Source organism: Onychostruthus taczanowskii, unplaced genomic scaffold (assembly GCF_017590055.1).
Source record: "Onychostruthus taczanowskii isolate IOZ18803 unplaced genomic scaffold, ASM1759005v1 scaffold32, whole genome shotgun sequence".
In the NCBI taxonomy this organism is placed as follows: Eukaryota; Metazoa; Chordata; class Aves; order Passeriformes; family Passeridae; genus Onychostruthus; species Onychostruthus taczanowskii.
Genome location: NW_024500572.1, coordinates 2,287,114 through 2,308,517, shown reverse-complemented (window position 1 = coordinate 2,308,517; position 21,404 = coordinate 2,287,114). Strand labels below are relative to the sequence as shown.

General features: G+C 45.3%; 1 protein-coding gene across 3 annotated transcripts; it reads right to left on the bottom strand.

The window, feature by feature from the left end:
* Window positions 1-220: 220 nt before the first annotated feature.
* Window positions 221-21,398, bottom strand: RILPL1 (Rab interacting lysosomal protein like 1). 3 transcript variants are annotated; one of them, XM_041410297.1, is made up of 8 exons: window positions 21,074-21,398; window positions 17,581-17,731; window positions 13,011-13,129; window positions 11,874-12,101; window positions 9,390-9,562; window positions 8,777-8,869; window positions 5,313-5,400; window positions 221-2,970 (listed from the first exon to the last, which is right to left on the bottom strand). In XM_041410297.1, the coding sequence occupies exons 1-8, from the start codon at window positions 21,374-21,376 to the stop codon at window positions 2,965-2,967; spliced, it is 1,161 nt and encodes a 386-aa protein (XP_041266231.1). In that variant the 5' UTR covers window positions 21,377-21,398; the 3' UTR covers window positions 221-2,964. The 3 variants fall into 3 exon arrangements, with proteins under 3 accessions (XP_041266231.1, XP_041266230.1, XP_041266232.1); XM_041410298.1 differs by lacking the exon at window positions 5,313-5,400 and adding an exon at window positions 6,226-6,300 and having other exon boundaries at window positions 2,834-2,970; XM_041410296.1 differs by lacking the exon at window positions 5,313-5,400.
* Between the last annotated feature and the right edge of the window lie 6 nt (window positions 21,399-21,404).

Here is a 21,404-nt window from a genome sequence, read left to right as displayed (position 1 = left end):
TGTCATGTTCTTTGTCATCATAAGCCATTCCTAAATATATCATGTATTTTAAATTGTATTTCATCAGTCTTGGAATGGCTCTGTCCTAAACCTTGTCTGGTTTGAGGCTGTATTTCCATGAAGTTGTACAAAGACAGATCCATAAGCTGCATCCCCAAGAATGGATGGTATTACTTTCCACCAAAAAAAAAAAAAAAGACACAAGTCTTGCAGAAATACGTATTTTTCAGAAATATTTATTAAACTGTTAAAATGATTTACTGCCCAACCAAAAAAAAAATAAACCAACCCAAAAAATGTCAGTGATCCTGCACTTGGCAGGCAGGATTGTTACACCCCTAACCTGCCAGCATCCTGGCCCCTTTTCTAAAAGCAGATTTTCCTTGAATATTGACAAAACAATACACGACAGATCTTCAGTTCTTTACAGAGCTTCCCTCTGTGCCATCCTTCCCGATGGCACTTGGGGTGTGTGAATGCAGCATTGCAAACGTGAGAACCAGTGGGTAATGCCAGCAGGTCAGGAGGAGCTCTGAGGGGTTGAGGTAATGCTGCAGAGATGTGGGGAAGGCTGTCCTGCCTCCTGCAGTTGTTGGTGTTGGCCTGACACAGCCCCGCGCTCCGCTGGACGTGCACCAGGCCTGGAGATTTCCTTTGTGAAGGTCGGGTCTGTGCAGCTCCATTATCCCAGCTCACTGCTCTCAGCTGATTTCCAAAGGGATCTGCTTACTCAGGCCCACGTTCCTGCATTGTTTCTGCTCACTGCATCCCTTCTGAATGAGCCACACGACTCGGGACAGACGCCATGGGGTCGTCCGCAATTTAACTGCCTGATGTGACTGTACTGCACTTTTTGTTTTCTTATATGGAAGTGAAGACAGATCTTGGCAATTTAAGTATCATTAAATTAAGACACTCGCCCCATTTAAGAGTTGCTTTTCACAGGAGGGGAGAAGTGCTGCTGTTTTGAGGATGTTATCAAAGCATAAGCAGGCAAAACCATATCTACCCCATACCCACAGTGGACTCTGATCACCATGTCCCATGTAAGGCCACATGTCCCCCCTGCCCCGAGCTCCAGTGACACCAGAATGGCACAGTAAACACTTTCCCTACCTAGAACACACAGAAGGTCCATGTTGGAATGAAGCAGTTACAGCCAGTAGCAGGACAGCACACAGCGCACCACTGCAGGGAGAGGTTCTACTGCCAGGGTTTTACTACAGATGCTGCTCACACATTAAAAATCCACTCTTGGATCACCCTGTAATAAGAACAACTGGCCTGCATGGAGCCCTCTGGAGTCCTTTGAGAGTTCCTCCTACACTCAGTACCTGGAGTAGTTGGAGCTTTGCTCCAGCCTGAGCTATATTTCTTGTCCTTGGTGCTGCTCCTAAGAGGCTCTGCAGAGCAGGTGAGCAGCTGGGGGTGTGGTGCCAAGAGCAGCTCCCAGCCCCTGGCACCGAGCTGCACATGCAGCTGCCCATGGCCCTGCTGGCACGAGATCCTCCCCATGAGCAGTGGTGTCTGTCATGGACCTTCCCAGCTCATGGCCAAAGCCACAGAGACACTCAGCCCTGTCCTCACACAGAGCCATGGACACATGCACCTTCCCCTTCCTGCTCAGGCTCCTCGTGGAGTGTGTGGAGCAGAGGTGGGGACTGCACTGGCACTGGGTGTCCACAGCTCTGACGCTGTGAGGTTTTAGTGTTGGAAGGACAGCCTCGGTCAGGCCTGGGGTCTCACCAGCTCAGCTGCAAAGCAGATCCAGCCCCAGCCCCTGGGGTCAGCTGCTGGGCTGTCCTGGCAAGTTCAGCCCCGTACAGGGGCTACCCAGACATCTGCCATCAGCACAGGAGCAGCTTCACACAGAATTCATGTGCTCTGCCCACGTAGTGTTTAGTCAAGAGAAAAGGCTGGGGTCATGTCTAGGTCAGCGAAATAGTTCATGTCAGCCAGCTGAGGATGTGTTTCCCTCTGAAGCTGGGAAGTTTTACCTAGACAGGAAAAAGTGTGACTTAATTAAAAACCTGTCTGTGGGAAAGGTCTAATTCTTTTACAGCAGCTGCCTGCTACACTGTGAGGAAGTCCCTGGTAAGAAGGGAAAAAAATTCAAGAGTTAGGGTTCCTCCCTGTAAGCAACTTGTTTTCCATGAATACTGCAGAACACAAGGCACGCTCACCTCATACATCGGCTCTTCATGCTTGAGGCACTATAAGCACAAGGGAAATGTGCACTCACTGTTCCTCTCGAGGCTACTCCAGCTATCACTGTGTCAGGTGCCTTTCCAAGGGGTGACTCTGCAAGATGCCAATGCCAGCGGCACTGACAGGGCACAGCAGAGCTGTGGGCTTGCCACCAAGGGCGTCCAGCTGTCGTATCCCTCTTGAAAAAAATTCTTACAGAAATAAAAAGCAAACAACCAGTAGTGTTAACAAACAGGGTAGAAGAGTCGTTGCCCTGTACTAGATATACACTGCAAACAAACTTCTAATAATGGCACAGGTCCTTTTTTGGTTTAAAGAAGCTTGTGTTACTGTAGTTAATGCATGAACAAGATCGTGGACTTGTTATTCAGCTCAAAACAAGTCATCTAGAAGCTTCCATGTCCCAGGGTGTCAGCAACTGTTACTACAAAGCTTGGGTTCCTGTTTGCAGGAAACAGTCACCAAGTGAACAGTGAGGGATCCCTTTTGGAGTCTGAAATAAGCCCCGAGGTGTGCAAGGCAAGTAAAGTGACAAGCTGCCGCGACGCTTTACAGAAGCTTCTTGTTACGAGGCTCTCGAGATCTACTGCAGCAAACCAAACACCTCAGGGGTTTAGTCACAGGTGTTGCAGGGCTTCTTGTCCTTGTTCCATGTAGGAGTCATCTCTGTTTGAATGTGACCATTCTCCAAAAGTTCCCTGGAAGTGGACATTTTTCTGTGACGCCTGCATACGTTTCTTATCACGAGAGAAGAAACTAAACCTTCCAGGAAAGGAGCAGTGAGGGAGGGAGGGAAAAGAAAGAACAGTGTTTACCATCCTGAAAGCACTTCAAACACCCACCCCAATACACAGCACAACAAAACACTGAGCAAAAAACTCTGTTTGCATCTGCAGAAAACCAAGGCAGAGCGGCCTGATGGGAGTGCGTGTCAGAATGTTGTTAGAGATGGAGTCATTGCAATCTCAAGCAGTTTGGCTACAGAAGCTTCAGATAAGCTCTAAATGCTGTTGACTCTACAAGGTGCAGGTATCATTTAGATGTGGGTTCCCCCTTCCCCAGCCCTCAGGTAACAGAGCCACACGATCCAGGTTAGTTTCTTGGCATAAGTAAAGTGGTATCTTTGGCATTAAATCTGTATATTTTACCACAAAGCAGAAATAGAATTTTTTTTAAGGTTGTCAGCAGGGAAGTTCACAAGATAAGAAACTAAGTCTCCACATTTTTTCCCATTGTAGAGGTTTTGATAGATAGATTTGATTCCTGCAAAAAGGAATGAATAAATGCACCTATGTGCATGAGAGTTTGCAGGATGAAGGCTCTAAACAAATGCACACGAGTGTGCACGTCATTTCCTGTCACACAGCTTGGGTGCTCTAAGATAATGACGTACATGAACCAACAGCCATTTAATACAGCTAAAAAATACAGCTGGAAAAATCCTTAGTATCGTTTTATTTGTATGGGATGAAGTTATTGGATTAGACAAATTCAATGTTTGTTGTGGGCTGAGTACAAGAGGTGTTAGTGCAGTGTTTAGGCCTGCTGAGAAATGCAAAAGTTGTGGTTCCAGCTACCAAGGGACTGAGTTGGCTGTGGATCCCTTTGATCTCTGCTGGGTGGGCTTCAGGAGGTGAAGATTGTTTTGCCTGCACTATACCAAGTGTGGCACAGCTGTGATCCAGCACAGGAACTGCTAAATGCTGCCCAGTAAGGGACTGTGCCAATGGAACCTCAGCTTTGTCAGGTGCTGGAATATTGGTCAGGGCATAAACCTGACCCTGAGTCCACGTTCACCTTCCTCAGCACTCTCCCAAATCCCACTTTCCCTTCATCCCCCTCAGCACCACGATCCCAACCCTCCCAGCTGCCTTGTGCAGAGCAGGGAGTTCAACCTTCCATGTGTCCCAACACACAGGAGGCTGGATGATAATCACTGAGAATATTAATTAATAATAATTACTTGTTGATTAGAAAGGGAAATAAACCACTACACAAGTTAAACACACATAAATAACAGTGCCAGCAGAACCTGAACTTTTGCATTTCCTGGCTTTAAATGTGCAGCCTTAATAGTGAAATAAGTATTTTGCACTTAATTAGCCTCATACTTTTCTACCACCTTCATCACAGGAGCTCATGAGTTCACACACATATAGTGAATATTTCCAGGGCCAGAGCCAGCTCCAGCTGATAAAAGGAGTGTTTAGTGACTGAGCCTTTCTACAGAGCACATTTGGTCCTGCCTGCTCAGAGTTACTGTCTGGAAGGCCACACAAAGGATTGCTGTGTTTATACAGTCAGTATCAAAGCTCAGTAATTTTTCACTTTATCAGGAAATTAAGCAGGAGAAAAATAAGTTTGTAAACCTCTAAAGAGTTCAGCTTTTAAAATTCCTTCTGAAACAATGAAAATTGTTATTATGGCTAGAAAATTCTCATGAAGGATGTTTGGAAAAGGCCTGTCTGTGTGGAGAGGAAACTGTGTCGTTGCTGTAAATATAAAGATTGCTAAAGCAGCAGTTCTAATGCAAAGAGACTTTGCATTAACAATTATCAGAATGTCTTCCAGGGAGAGCCAAGAATTGGATGACAGAATTGATTATGAATAGTTTACACTCTCTTCCAAAGTACATAATTAGAGACAAAATATACAGGGCATAGATAGAAAGACATGAAAGCAACAGCCTGTAATTAACAGTGGAAATTAATGTGGAAATCAGCCTCTCCATTCTGTAACTCTAACTAATGATTGTAACAAATTATTAGAAACGAGTTTCTCAATAAGCACTGGTGAGAACTGTGAATAGCCTTGCTTAGGAAGCAGAATTAACAGATGCTGGTTAAAACTGCATATTGCACTGATTTTCCAGGGAATAATGATTGGTTTAGCATGGCAACATTAAGGCAAAAGGTGACAATATGTCAGTTTGAGGACGAGCGTGGAGGACTGGGATGAGTACTGACACTGACTGGTCATTCTGATTGGCACTCTGATCCTCTGGGATCCCACTGGCAGCCAGGAGAATGCAACCAGCAGTGCTTGTTAACACGGGGTCATGCAAGAGGAAACCACAGTACCAAACATTTAAAAAAAATTCCTACAAGGGACACAAGTCTTCGTATTGGCTGCAATGTGGGATCGTCTGGAATCAATCCAGCTGCTACCATGGGCATTATGGCTGTAAAGATCCTGGTCAGGAAAGTACAGACACAGAAGAGATAAGACTGGAGCAAGGGAAAGAAAAGGCATTCCATTAAAAAGAAAAGAGGCAAACATGATACACGGGGTTACTTTGAATTACAACACAGGACACGTTACAGGGAGAGGGGGATCTGCATCACCCAAGACAGCTCTCCTCAGTGAAAAACTCTTGTTCAGAAAAAAACAGTTATTGTAGCAGTTTCAATTGCTTTTGGATTTCTAAAAGATACCACTTTCCTGTTGTGAGGCAGCCTGCAACCTGGGTTGGATTTCATCAAGGTATGAGCACCTCTAGCAATGCAGAGCAGAGTGCACGTTTTTGTTCCAAGGGACAAACAGGCACAGACACAATGAAATGAAGGATGAAAGTGTGTGTTAAGAAATACAAAACAGGACTCTGCTGTGACTACTGGATATTGGCACAGGGTTAGAGAGGACCAGCATTACAGTTAAAGATTCCACAAGGGTTACACTTGATATTTTCAAGTTAAAAACCAGTATTGCAGGTAAACTCTTGAAATAACCTCCTAAGAAACTCCGTGGTTAAAGGGCCCGTGTGTCTGTTCCAAAGGAACCTGTGTTACTTCTCATGCAGAAAGATGCCAACTGCAGGCAGCTGAATGCTTTTGGGAAACCTTGCAGCTGCTCTGGCAGGAGCACTCAGGAGCTGGCTCACAGCAAGATGAGTTCTTTGTGAGGGTTCAGCACTTCCACTGAGCATTAGACAATCCATGCAGCGCAGAGGCTGAGAGAGCTGAGTGCTCTGAGCCCAGGCAGCCCCACACAGCCCTGCCAGCACACCTCCATCCGTACCTGAGCACCCTCTGTCTGTCTAAGGATTCTCCTCACAGCTTCTCCCTTGTGCCAAATATTTTTTTGAACTGTGGACTGATGTCAATTAAAGATTAAGTTGAAATCACGAGAGACATTTCGCTTGTGATCAAATGCAGCTCTCCCCAGCTCACTAACTGCTGTTCTGAGGTTAAAATTGAAAACAAATGGGCAAGCACTGCTGGATCATTAGCAGCAGCCAGGGTTTCTATTTTTGTGCAACATGGCACGTCCTGAGCTGCAGAACTGACAGACACACCAGCTTTTGTAGACTGCAAGAATAGGAAGAAAACTCCTGGCTGTTTGAGGCATGACATCAGTGACAAACAAGCACGTAGTCTTAAGGAGAAAACAAAAGGGTGTTTTCTGCTCCAAACAGAGGGAGCATTTTTAATCCTTGGACTTTTCCTCCTCAGTAAAGCCTCCTGGTTACATTATTTCATTAAAACTCTGTCATGTGATGTGGGAGAGACAAATGTACGAGTCAGGCAGTCTGAGATCAGAACTCAGAGTTTGCCCCAAACGTGCCAACCCAGAAAAAATGCTGATTTCTGTAGCTTCTGTTTTGCTTTCTTTGTGGACATGCAGCACTGAATCACCTGAGCACATCTTGGATGGCACAGGCTACACATCCATATGGCTCATTCCCTCAGACTCCGTGTGGTGAAGGGAAAAAAGGGCACATTGCACAGGCAAGCACAAAACTTCCCTTGAGAGGGCTCCTATTTTTGTACTTCAGCTTTTTGTTTAATCAGGAGGAAAACTCTGAAAGAGAGGGAAAAGCAGCCCCACTTTCCTCTGTAAAGGCACTGTGCATGCAGAGAGCAGCAGGGCAAGTGTTCATCACAGCACTGGCTTCAGGTGCCAGAGGGTTCCCCAGGCAGCCAGAGGGACCCTGGAGAGGGAGAAGGGAGCTCTGGATCACCTGGAGCACCTGGCAGCAGGCAGGGACTGCAGCTGGGGCAGGACAGAAGCTACACTGGCTTCTTGGTTTGCCCAGCAGTGACATTTCCTGACTTTCTAAAGCTCAACTAAAATACAGTGTTGACAACACACAGAGAGGGAAGGAGAGAAGGAAAATAAAACCCCACCAGGGAAATCCTATCCAGACAGGCTGCAAGAATGAGACAAACCTGAAAACTGTTACCATCCTTCAGATTACTCAGCTAGACAGTTTTCTATTCCCTTATTTAATGTGATGGCTAAGTGGAGAGAGAGCAGAGTAAAACCTGGGGACAGAGCATGACATTTAAAAGAAGTAATTTCAGCTTAGGCAGAGTCAAAACTAATACCTCACCAACATGTGCTCTGCCTTACAACCTCTGTTTACATTTTTATTCTGCCTTTACTTCATCAAAGGCAGCATTTCAAATCAAACATGGAAGATGCACAACACAAACTGTGTGAGCTGAAACCAGCCATTCCCTACAACAGAATTAGCTTTAAAAAGCTCTAAAAGAAATGTAAAAGAAAAGAGAAACTTTACAGTGAAGATCTTGTGCAACACAGTATCATCGTCATCATCATCACAGTCACAGAATGAAAACTGAAATCCAAATTCAAAGTGTATTTTCTGCTCATGTGAGAGGAAGGTTTCTCTCAGGTGAAGATCTTGTGCAACACAGTATCATCATCATCATCATCATCATCACAGTCACAGAATGACAACTGAAATCCAAATTCAAAGTGTATTTTCTGCTCATGTGAGAGGAAGGTTTCTCTCAGCACAGGCAGAAAGCTGCAGTCTACTGCAAATAATCAACAGCATAACATAATAATAAACAAATAATCAGCCCTCCTGACTTCATGGTGTTTTGGGTCAGTCCAGGTCTTCCAATGGAATTTACTCTCCCAGGGCTGCTGCTGTTAAACAAGGACTGAAGGTTGTGGACATGGGACAGGATGGAAGAGCTCTTTATATGGAAACAACTGTTCCAAAATCACTTATGCAGTTAAAAAAGTTAAACTTCCAGTATAACAAAAATCCAAAGAGTTGCTACGAGATTAGAAGGCTTCATTTGGAATAAATAAATGTCCAGGAGGGAGTTTCACCAGAGAAAAGGACTGGCCAACCCAGTGATTTTATAATTTAGTGATACTGTAGTAACAGCACATTTCTGGCAGTAAGCTTTGGTTCCAGCAGCAGCATTAATATTTCAGAAGAAGGTGGAGTTCTTTTAGCCAAGCCAGTGCCCATCCTCTCAGCAGCAAATTTGCTCAGCAAACAGAAGGGTTTTGTGCTGCCCACTTAGTGCAAGGCAGGGTCTAAAGGCTTCAGTCAACAGGGAAATGGTCACAGTGAGGTCATGGGGAAATGATAATCCAAGACTGAACGTTGTTCCAGATCTAGGCAAAAGTTTTGGCCAAAACCAACTCTTGTTTCACATCTGCCAAGTGCTCATTCAGTCTCTCTCTCATATACAGTAGGAATGTGGTTATCTGAATTTTTAAAGTCTTTAAAATTGTCCTATCCATAAGAAACATTTGGTATTTACAGACTATATCCAGTATGCTTAGTAAATATGCTACTTACAGTCGTTTGATTCCAGATTCAGGCTGAGTTGAGGGTTTTGGCTGAATTATGGGTGTAGGCTGTGGGGATCTAGTTTCTTCTTCCATTTCCTCACTTGAAAGAAAGAAAATATAATTAATGTTCTCCTCCCAAGCCATGGAAGCACTTTGAGATCTACAGTTCAATCTGAGGTAGCACTGTTGATGAAGGAATGCAAAAAGATCTGTTCAAAACCCACTCAAATCAATTGAAGATTTTTTATCAACCAAGGATCAGCACCAAGAACTGGGTTTCCATCCAATATTTTCTTCCCATTGTGACAAGGAGAGGAAGAAGAGGAATGGATTGAATAAAAGTTCTAGAATTTTCATTTTAGGCCCACTCCTATCCTCATTTTCAAAGCTCAAATGTATTAAATGTTTGTAATCTTTCTAGGATTCAGGGCAGACCTGGGAGTTAGGGAAGGACAAGTTTGAGGTACCAGGTTCAAACTAAGGCTGCATTCTTGCAGTCTCTGCACAAGCCTTTGCAGAAACACAAACTTGGACACAACTTCAGAGCACATTTACTGTTTCTACACCTGCCCTGTGTCTCCCTGAGTATATCATCCAACAGGAGAGGAGATGTAACCCACCTTTTGTAATATAAAAGCTCCTCTTGAAGCAAAAACACTCTAGATTTCAGTTCATTCCTCTCGTGAAGGACATCCCGGAGCTCCTGCAGGGTGAATCTTGGCCGATTGGGATCTTTTAAGTCCATTGCCATCTTTTCTGACTCAGAGAGACAATCATCATTGTTTGGTTCTGCCTAGGGAGTGAAATGTGGGATTTAAACTCACTGTCCAATTCAAATGTCCAACTTTTGATAAGTCAGTTTTAGGAATTCATACTTTCAATAAATGGAGTAAATCAAACATCAGTTTTTTATCTAAACACTGAAAAAAATGGCATGACAAAGGTCATACAGTTCCTTCCAGCTCCTCCCATAAAGAGGTGTCTTCTTCTAATGTAAACACACAATGATGAAAAACCACAAGGTTCTGGGAACTGAGATTCTGAAAAGGAGCTCCAAGCCTTAAGAGGTCTGCAGGATTTATAACAATACAAATAAATGCAGGACACTCTGTTCCAAGAAAATACATTTGAAATGTAGCAAAGTCCATTTGAAATGTGATGCTTTTTGCAAGGACTGATAGAGGCCAGCACATGAAATCAGAGCTGCCACAGCCAGGTCAGCCACTTGCCCTCGTGGGAGGATGCAGAGATCAGAGTCTCAGAGCTCCTGTGTGGCAGTGACAGCTTGCTGGGATGCAAGCTGGAAATTTGAGGAGTTGAGTAGTGAAATTCCTCCACGGTCCATTTTTTGTAATCCTGACCCTACCCTCTTCTGAGCTCCTGTTTGTGAAATGGTTTTGCAATACACTGATCCGTGGTTTCAGGCTGAACTTGGCTAAGGCAGTGCAAGGTAAATTTCAGTTCCTGTGCTCCAGGGATGTGGCAGCAGAGTGATGCTCACTTGGACACTCTTTGATCACCCTTTTCATCCAAACACATTCCTTTGCACAAACTACATGGAATAAAGATTGATGCAACAAGAGGTTCAAAGGAAATGACCCAAACACTTTTCCTCCTCTTCACCCCCTAGGTATGGGTCTGAGCTGGTGTCTCTTCTTTTGGTTGTATATTTGTCCCATATCTCTGCCCAAAGAAGCTATTTTTGCTAGATTTGGCTCAAATCAGCAAAGACTGAGCAGCCTGTACCAAATGCAAATGTCCCTGACTGAGGCCAACAAGCAATGTCCATTCTGGAGCATGCAGCTATTCCAGCTTTCTGCTTGCCACTGCAATTCCTGTGTGAGCTCTGTCCTGGCAGAGGGAGCAGGGACGGCTCTGATTAGAAGAGGCAGCATTGCCATGGAACTGATGAGTTAGAGAGAGGTGAAGAATGCATCCTTTCTCTGCAGACACTGAGGACACTTTCACTCCTGCTGGCTCCAGGCCTGGGCTCCCCAGCCCTGTTTACAAAGCTGGGTGTCCTGGCTGAATTAACAGCAATGAAATAATTCTTTTCATTATTAGTACAGTGCTGCCCAGCTCAGCAGTGACATGTTAACACAGCACTGGCTGTCACATTCCCAGGGGACCAAGGTAACCCATCAGCATTGTCTCTGCTTTTTGATGTGTATTCCTGCCTGTTGCCAGTGAAATGGAAGTTTCATGGATGTTTCACTCTCTGCTGCAGTCTGTCAGGCATTTACACCATGGAGCTCTTACCAATGCATCGAGCTGAACAGCTCTGTGTGATAGAGCTCCTCTAGGTTCTTAAATATCATTTCACCCCTTATTGCATTTCCTACTCTGCTAAGAGCATCATTAGGAGAGGGAAATGCAGTACATTTACTTCAGGAATAAAAAAGTAATGTCATAGGCACAAAGGAAAATACTAGGGACCATAAAGAGGACTCAGGGATCAACAGATCAGTGCATCTTTTTCTCAGGAAGCTCCCCTCAAATTTGCATTCCTGCTGCTCTGATCTCAGCCCAGCTCCATTTGCAGACTGTCACTTTGCCTGTTCTGCAAGAACCTGGCTCTGCCAGCAGGAACGTTTGCTTTTCACGAACATCTGTGCTCACAACACTTCACTGCACAAATTCTAATAGGAAGCAAAAGCAGAAATAAGGCCAAAGTTGGTTCCTCTAAAAAGTGCCTTGAAATATTTATATGTTGATTTGGTAGCACTTAACCAGCTTAGTCCTGACTGATCTGAAGTGCCATAAGAACTGCAGGGACCAGGTGTGCAGAGCTCTGCCCTGACTCCAGGCTGCCTCTGGCAGTTTCTGTTCCACTGGGGTTCAGCTGCCACCACCACCCCTGTGCACCCCTGTGACCCACCTGGCCTTGAATATTTGCAGATCTGGCAAAGCTGAAACTACTGTTGGCTGTTTGTCTTTGGAAAACCCAGACCCTCCAAGGAATTGGTTTGTTTTCCTTTGGGGGAAGGGATAGGTGTGTACAAAGAAAATGAAGCAAGCAGGCTACAACATCCCTGCCAAAACGCAAAGAACCACTTGGCATGAAGTCTAAAGCTTATTAAAAAATGATGCAAAGTGCCTCTCACCTTTACTTCCTCCCCATTTTGGCTGGCCTGGCTGTCCTCACCCTGCAGCTTTTCTCTGAGCTTGCCCAGCTCTGCTCTCAGGTTGCCCATCTCCTGCTCCTTGGTCTGCAGATACGCTTCCAGCTCCACCTTCTGCTCGATCAGCGCCTTCCCCTGGGCCTCCACCACGGTGATCCGGTGCCGCAGGTCGTGGTTGATTTTCATCAGCCTGTTCTGCTGCTGCTGCAGCTGCAAAACATCCATGGCAGAGCTCAGTGTCCATTCAGCCATGAGCCACGATGGCCCAGTCCCAAACATCATCTTGAATGTTGGGAATGGGTTCCTGTTGCATTTAATCTGAAAAATTCCCCCCATCTCCTCACCCCCAGATTAGTTTTTCTAATATCTAATTATCTACTACAGTTTCAGTCACCCAAATTTAATTGATTTCTAAAGTAAATTCCCTTAGCACAGGGAGTTTTTCAGATAAAAGCAAATCCATCACTTCTGATATTAGTTATTCTAATTCTATATATATATATTCATTATTCTGATATTATTCTGATATTAGGATAGGGTGGCTTATGGGATTCTGAATCCAATCTTAACCCAGGGGAGAAGAAAGACAAGACAGAATCCTTAGTGTTCAGTTTCTAAGTACTTTGCTTTGAGCTCCAGGGCTCTCTCCTAAGGCAGGATGTGACCTGCTGGGTGTGTGTGGACAGCCCCAACTCAAAAGGCTGCAGCATCTGCCAGAGGCACTTGGGCAGAGCAGAGATCAGCTAAGCCTGGCCTTACTAGCACCAGGAAAGTCCCATGGCCTAAGGACGTGAGGCAGTGTGAGGAATGGGAAGCAAAATATGGGTAAGGAGGTCATTCCACAGAAAGTGCCAAATCTCATGTCATGCCTGGAGTCACAGTGGAGTCTGTGACTCATCTGAAGAGCTCACTGCAGGCCCTTCTCGTGCAGAGGTGATCCACACTGCATCCCTGAAGCCTGACACCATTCTGGACACCCCAGAGCTCTGCTGCACACTTCAGCTGCAGGCCTATTAAACCAGCACTGTTTATACTTTCTATATTAACTTCAAACTCAAAACCAGGCTGTGGAAGAGTGGTTGAGGAAGAACAGAAATAGGAAGACCAAGAGTCACTTACAGCCTCTACATCCTCATTTTTAAGTCCAAGTTCCCGGTCCTTTGCCCTGATTTCATCCCTCTGTTTATCTACCACTTCCTTCAGCTTCTTCATGACTTGCCGCTCTCTCTCTGACATCCCTGGTTAAAAAAAGAACACAGAACACAAACTAAGGGCAGTCAGGAGCTGCTGAGGCTGAGAACAATAACAATGAGGAATATTTAAGTAGACTCTGGAGGTTGCCTGCTGGTAGAATTACAGAGATGCTTTAGAGGTTACCTCAAGGGTAACAGAGAACACAGATGACAGAATCCACTCCATAAAGCCACTGCACAGAGACTCCTTAAAAATGGAACTGACAGTCCTCAGGAAGATTTATAACAGTGAGTGACACTGCTGCATCTTGCTGCCTTAGTAGTTTTACATCACTGTTCACACATGCCCCAGGGAGCTTGGTTATCTGTGTGATTGTCTCTGGAATCAGCTGGCCAAGGCCTTGTGAAAATTGTAAAAAAGATGGTTTGGATCTTCAGTAAGATGTAAACAACATATCACTGTTGTGGATTGCATCTGGATCCAAACCAGCTGAGGAGATTGATTTTTAGTTGAAATCCAGTTTTGGAACTAGATTGGTTTTTAGTTGAAATCCAGTTTTGTGTTTGGTGAAAAGAAGATGAAACAGGACCTTCAGAGGGTATCCCCACCCTGAATGCAGAACCAAAATTTAGTCTGAGTTATGGTCACGTATTTTCTCCTCATTTTTGCCACCCTTTTCCCATCCTATTGTGTGGTAATTCATATTTAGAGTAACTGTACTTGAGAGAAGAATACTTGATAGCATTTCACTGGTGAAAGGAGTTTGGAACATTGCCAAGAATCCAACACTGATATTGTCTGAAAATAAAGAAAAGGTTAGATTAACCTTAAATCTGACCAATGAACCATTAGGAAATGTCATAAACCACAGGAACTATTCTTCTATTTGCCATTACAGAGATCCATATCTTGGCTCTGGCACTGCAGTGATGGACTCCTGAGAGCAGACACAGAGCAGGGGTTTTACCTGGTGAGATGATGAATCTCCTGCCCTGACCTTCCCTGAGAATGGCACAGAGATGTGCAGTTTGATGGCCCTGAGCTATCACATGAAATCACATTGCACACCATCCTTGAAGAAGAAAACCCTGAGACCAGAGCAGTGTGAGGCTCCCCTGGCCAAAGCCCAGCCCAAGCAGGAGCTCAAATCCAGGCTCTGCTGCTAACTCCACTCATTTTGGCAAAGTACTTTGTTATGTGGGTCTTCAGCTTCTTCCATTTATGAACTGCAAGTGCTGCTAATTCACTCCCCACTCTGGGCTGGCTGCAAAGCTCCTTCCTTTTCAATATATTAAAGCAGCTCCCACATCAGAAATATTCTCTGTATGCATCAAATGTATCCAGCCAGGAAAGGCTCTACTTTCTAACATCAGCTCAGACTTTCTGGTTTTGTTCTTCACTCATCAGAGAAATCCAGAGTTGTTCCCACAAGAGAAATTAGCTGCATGTCTGTAGGAACTCCAGCTCCCAGGTCAGCTACAGGATGAACTGATGGATAACAGAGAAGAGCAGGACCAGCCTCAGAGAAGGAAAGGGAGTAACTGGTGGATGTGCACTCCTGCAGCAGCTGTGGACTCCCATGGACCAGAGCAAACAGGGGAACAGCAGCTCCAGTCCTCAGTGCCAAAAGGACCAGAGCTGTGGTACTGCAGAGAACAGGGAACTGCTCTGCTGGGAAAAGGACTGCTGGTCATGGCTGGCCAGGAATTTGGTTCACAGGACGTGTTCCTGTCAAACCCCAGAAAAGAACTGTCAGTGACATGGTGTTCACATTCTAGTGTTACGTTCTCACCCCTTTTAATTCTGTGGTACATTTGCCTGCTCTATTTCTGGACCCTGGTTTTTATCAGCTCTATGCTGCTCTGGGTTCTAGTTTTCACAGGATAATTTTAATTCTTTGCTGTGGTACCAGCTCATACCCACCAGGGAGAACAAGTGTCACAAACACAAACTGCAGCTTAACTGTTCTAAAAGATCCACATTCCTCTCTCACAACACAGGACTGGTACTTCTCTGCACCCACAGAACTCACTGCAGCCAATCTCAGGGCTAGGGCCTGAAACATCAGCTGTATTTAAAACCAAAAGAATCCAAAACTTTGCCTTGAAGTAGAGGGACTGCAGTGAAACTTTAGACCCGTGGTTTCACCCAGCAGGAGGCAGTGAATGCAGCTGTATCCATTAGTACTTGTGGGATGCTTTGAGATCTCTAGATAGCAGGTGCTATTTAAAGAAAAAATACCATTCAGTGCTGACTACTTTTCCTCCCACTGAGCTCATTTTTTTTGCTAACATTTGTTGAACCTAAAAGACTTTAATTGTGTGCACAGATCACTACAATTTTTATTTCAGGAAGTGGTGGGGGGGAAGGAAAGGTGGGGAGTTTTGTGAAACAGTCACATCTCCTTCCATTTCCTCAGGCACTGGGAAAGAGGAGAGGGAAATCACTAAGTGCCCTAAATGTAAAATAATTATCTCTAAATGGTTCAAACTCTAATAAATGTAAGATCTTAAATGGCACACCCAGCCAGCTTCCCCAGGCACATCCTATGAGCAGTTTCCTGTGGTTTGCTGTGATCCTGGCGTTGTTCCAGCAAGAGAATGGAAAGCAGCTGGAGGGAAGGACACCAAGAAAAGAAAGAAAAGAAACTGGAAAAAAAAAAAAAAAAAAAAGAACATTCTTTATGCTTAGTGATCTGTTCAGTGCTGTGTCCACTTGGCCTATCACTACAGGCCAAGTGCCAGGCAGAGCCTGTGGCACTGCAGCATTACCTAAACACTCAGAACAAGTTCAGCATCCCTTTTGAAGGGAGCTGTAGGTGCTGCAGCACAGGAGGGTCACACGAGTGCTGCCATCCTGCTGCCTGTCCCTTAGCACAGCCAGGCTGAGGCAGCAGCTCCCCTGCAGTGGCACAGCAGCCTGCTCGTCCTGTTTGACACACTTGGGTCAAGTTTGCATGTGGCATTTTCCTGGGATATTCCAATCAGTCAGCACCATCCAGCAGTGCTCCATTTGGGCTTGGGAGGAGTCACTTTAATGGGTGTTGCAGGCTCATCTCAACCCCTCCCTTGTGTTTTGTGTTCTGCTGTCACAGGTCCTTTCACAGGAGCCCTGCTGTGCTCAGGCTGCACAGAACACTCCTGTTTGCACAGGACTGCCTCTGCCTCTCCCATGAACATTCATCACACTCAAGCCAGGCTCTGAGAATTAATTGGCAGCACTGACTCTCAAGGTCTTGCACACCCAGATCAGTGGCCTCTGTTGGCTGTTGTCACTGGCTGGTGAGTAAGCAGTGAGCTGCTGATCCCCAGGGCCAGCACTGAGGGGAGATGGGATCACAGTGCTAAACCATGCTCACATAGGAGCACTGGAGTCTGCTCAAAATCAGTGCAGCTAACACAGGATTGAGCCTGAAATGCTGCTTCTCTGGACTCTACATCAGACCAAAGGACAGAGGCTGAAAAAGAGCAGCAGAACTGCTTTCTGACACTATCCAAACAAGTCACTTGAGACAAATCTATCCCTGCTCATTAATGACAATATGTCCTAAAAGAAAAACAGTCAGGTTTGATATACTAGATCCAAATAATTAAATGGGGTTTATATTAAAATTAAAATTAAAAATTAATTAAAATATTTAACTTAAACTGAGGATTTTGGCCAAAGAATATGAGGGATCTCAGAATCTAAGCTCTGGAATGGGCTTATGGGTTTTGTTTGTGTTGTCATACATGGGTAGGCACAGTAAAAATAACAAGAAAAGCACGTCTGGCATTTGCTTGGCTGGCTGGATGTGAAGAGTATGGCTATATTTAAATGCAAGCACATGAGCTGCAGTGAGCTAGATAGCCACTGGAAGGGAAAAAAAGAAGGGGAAAAAAAAGAAAACAAAGGGGAAGCTGGTTCTTTATAACACAATGTCAGTCTTCATGGTCCATGACTCACTGCTGCCATTCTGAATTTTGCATGGAGTTTGTCAGCCTGATGTTGAGCTACTTCTTTGCCACTAATTGACTTCTAATTTGAAAGCATTGCATTTGTTTTAAAAAGTGTCTTGAGAGGTTTAACAATTTTACTTTTTGAAGGTTTCATTATGCTCTTTCCCAGTGCAAGTGAGCAGCACTGAGCCTCGGGGAGAGAGGAAATGTAACTTCCACAGTGTTGGACAGAGTTTCATCCACCTCCAGCAAAATGAGAACCCAAACAAGAGATAGACCAAAAGGTGTATCTAGACTTTACTTCCAGAGATGCTTCTCAGCCAAACAAAAAGTTGTTTTTCTTTCCCTCACTGCTCCACCTCTGATCATGTCTTCAGTGTCATCATGTATTCAGAGGTTTTCTATTTAGGTAAAAAAAACCCCAATAAACAAACAAGCCTATAAAACCCAGATCTGAATTAATCTACAGGGAAAAACCACACCAGAATATCCAGTCAAAGCATTTTGATATTGGTTTTGTAACAAAGCAAGGACTGAATTCGAAGTAGCAAACTTGCCTTCATGCTTCTGAAATTCCTCTTCTGTGAAATTAATGTCTTTGTGAGACAAGTTTGTCATCAGCTGTTTATTCTCCTCCTGGAGCTGTGCAATTTGGGTAAGAAGATCCTGTGCTTCCCCTCTCCAGACATCCTCCACCAGTTCTAATTCCTATAGGGTAGATCAAGACAGCACATTCATATTTTAAAACATGTTAAGAGTCTTTGACTGGACAATTTACAGATCAAACTAGTAACGATCCTACTGATTCTTATGGAAAGCAATTAAATAAGGCTACTTTGAGTTTCTTAGAAGACATCTGCTTTTCTAATGCCACCACCAGGAAACCAGCCACCACAGTCCCCTTTGCTACATCTGAATGGAAATACCTGAGGGGATCATTCCTGATGCAAAGAAAGTTACCCAAAGGATGCCTCCTCATACCCTGCTGTGCTGAGGACCACATTAAGGGGGTTGTATTGGACAAATAACCAAACATGAGCATCAATTCCCTCCTGCACCCCAGGAGGCAGCTGCAAAGCTGTTAGAGAGCCCCCAAACCATCCCACAGCAGGGCCAGGAACTCAGGGGAGGGATGGACAAACTCCTGACAGAACAGCCTGGTCTAAATTCCTGCTATGAAACACAAATGTAAATTGATGAGTGTGTGATCCAGTGCAGCAAAGGCAGAGCTCCTGGTGCACACAGTGAGCACAAACCCAAACCATGCTGCTGCTGTGTAAATTGTCCTGCTGGAATGTCCTGAGTGCTGTCTGTGTCAGTGCAGCCAGGCCAGCCAAAACAGCTCCCGTTTGTCGGGACACTGCGTCAAGAGCAGCTGTCACCAATCCTCATGAAGGTCAAGTCAGGACAAAAAGTAAAAAGTCCTTAAAGAAAACAGTTGTATTTAGAACCTTGCTTGTTCCAAAAGCTTCTCTGTATATCTCACTTCTGCAGTGGGGGGCATTCCCTGCTCCATTTTCACTTATGTTCTTCAGACAAAAAGCTGCATGCAAATCCCTGGAGCCAGGCTGAGTCACTGCTGACTTTCACATCCATCCACATGCCCCTTTCCTACCTAACAACAAAACACATTCAGACAACAACCCAGCCAAGCACAGCTCGAGGCTAAAATAAGCTCTGCTGAGAGATTAAAGGATAGCTCTCTGCTTTGAATGTGTGCTCTGATAATGGGAAGTCATGTTCCTGATGGCTTTTGGGTCCAAATGCCATTTTATTCCAGCATTTATTACTGTATTGTTGCTAAAAGTGTTGCAGAAAACATTAGGTGGCAAAGAATAATAAATGGCAAAGGTGTGGTAAGCTACACAGACTTAACTATTAAAAAGGAAAGAAAATGCAATTAATCACTTATTTTACTTGAAACTCTTTATCTTGAGAGAAAAGTAAATCTGTAATGAAATTGCTATTGCCAAAAACCTGGATTATTTACAGTGATGCTGCCTGCTACAACTCTGTAGCTAAAATAACGCAGTGACCTATTTTAGCAATAAACCAGCACATTCATCACTTACAAGCATATTGATAAAACCAAAATAGAATGCACACAAACCCCCAAACAATCTAAACTTATTAATATGTGGCTGCACTGTAAACACACAGCTATCCCAAGGTTTGCCTAGGCAAACTTTATCACTTATTACCGTTGAAGAACCCAATGAATTGGAGCAGAAATTAACTTCTGAATCCTCATTAGTGGAAGCACCAGACAGGGAGGCACATCCACGGGCCAAGCAGTGCCAGCCAGCTCAGGAAGCCCCAGGCAGTGGGTGCTGAGCCAGGTTTACAAGCAAAACAGATTAACACATAAAATTTAAGTGCTGAAATCTCATAAACTGATGCTTGCAAGGACCACTAAAAGCTTGTCTGGGTGTTTTTTGGAGGCCTTGACATCTAAAACTGTTTCTCAGTATCTGATTTTTTCTGCTTATCAGCACCTGTCCTATGAAAGAGTCTTCAAACCCTCACATTGGAACAGAGAAGATGAGAGACCACAGTTCTACAGGGACCTGGTGCACTGGGAATCAGCTTGATTTAAAGAAAAAAAAAAAAAAAAAAAAAAAAAAAAAAAAAAAAAAAAAAAAAAAAAAAAAAAAAAAGTATGTATCATGTGGTTTATTTTCGTGTTAAAATCTGTTTAGACTGAAGTAAATTGTTTAAACACTCCCTGAGCCACTTCATGATGCTCAGAGAAGCTGACAGAGCAGAGGTGGTTGACTGGCAGGGAGATCAGCTGAAAACTTTAGGGAACTTTTTAACACTTATAAGAACTTCAGCAACATCTCCACAGAACAGCTTGTACAATGCCACTGGGTCAGTTCAGTATCTGCTTCACCCCCAGCCTTTGGTAAATACCCAACATATTTGTATCTGTTCTCTAGACCTTTTATCATACTCTTGAGACTTACCGAGGCTTTGTACATTAAAGGTCTTTTACCTTCCTTTTTGGAGACATTGCCCTGAGACTTCCTCTGCAAAATGTTGCAGGGTCTATCCTGAGTTTCCCATATGCTAGGTGAAAGTCCTTTAGCTGACTCTTTTTGAAATATAAAACTGGATTTATCCAGTTAAGCCAAATCTTGAAGTTTGGGGGCTCTCTTCCAGAAATGCCCTATGTCCTGTTTATCCTGATTCTGTGTGTGGAATCAGGAATGGCATGAGGCAGCAGCGATGATTTAGCATAGTCATTTATCAGAATAATTTCTTATATCAGTTATCTGGATGGTTTAAAGAGTGATTCTGCCACTTTTACTGCAGTAACTGGAGCTTGCTGTCCTGCCATAAGAGGCTAACAGCGTGTGGGAAATGCTCTCTGCCTCAGGCTTTAATAGGAGTGGGGTCAGGGAACTCTATGACCACCCCAAAACAAGCCAAGGGACATCTTGCCATCAGAGGATGGAGCAGGAATCTGGCAGAGTGCTCTTCCCTGCTCTTCACCTCTAACTCTGCTCTGAAATCACTTGGTTCTCCATCTCTCTCCTATGACTTATCTAACCCGAAGTCTGTTCCAGGAAAACTAGGCTGCTAAATCATTCCCAGCTCCGGAGAGGAAAGTGTATTCTTGTCAGTGACCTTTCCTGGCCTAGCAGGAAGCAGCACAATCCTCTGGTCAGGAGAGGGGATGGAACAGGAGTCCGAATCGGCCCGACACAAGGGAAGGAAATGCAGTGACTGGGGAAGGGGTGGAGAAAGGGAAGGAGGGAGGAAACTTCCAGGAGGGAAGGAAACAAAAAAAACAACAACACGCCCAAAGCCTCGGCGACGCTAAGGCAGCATCCGCGCCGAGCCCGTGAGCCCGCCCGGGCTGCACCGCACGCGAGCCCCGCCCGCTGCCGCGGCATCCCGGCCCGCAGCCCGGCCTCGCTCTTTGTGCTCCCGGCGGCGGCGGGGGCAGAACGGCGGCGGCGGGGCCGGAGCCCGACTTCCCCCCGAGCGGCTGCGGCAGGCGGGGGCAGCCCTGCCCCGCCGCGTCCCCCCGCTCCCCGCCCGCACCTTCTGGTGCTTCCTCTCCTTCTCGATGCGGTCCATCCTCTCCAGGCGCAGGCGGTCGAGCTCCAGGCGCAGCTCCTCCATCTCGGGGTTGATGTGGTTGCGGCTCACCAGCACCTCCAGGATCTCCAGCACCCGCACCACCTTGGGCATGAGGCGGGCGATGGCCTCGCAGCCGTGCTGATCGATCACCCGCTCAAACTCCTGCCCCACGGCCGAGGCGATGTCGTACACGTCCATGACCGTCAGCTCCGCCGCGTTCTTCTCCAGGGCGGGCGGCACCCCGCCGCCGCCGCCGCCGTCCATGGCTCGCCCGGCCCCGCGGTGCCCGCAT

Excerpts from the sequence above, each read along its gene's own strand:
- RILPL1 (XM_041410296.1), bottom strand. The coding sequence starts at position 21,376 with ATGGACGGCGGCGGCGGCGGCGGGGTGCCGCCCGCCCTGGAGAAGAAC. Across the intron at positions 13,130-17,580 it reads GGAATTTCAGAAGCATGAAG|GGATGTCAGAGAGAGAGCGG; the intron begins GCAAGTTTGCTA and ends TTTTTTAACCAG. Across the intron at positions 9,563-11,873 it reads AAAATGGGGAGGAAGTAAAG|GCAGAACCAAACAATGATGA; the intron begins GTGAGAGGCACT and ends TTCACTCCCTAG.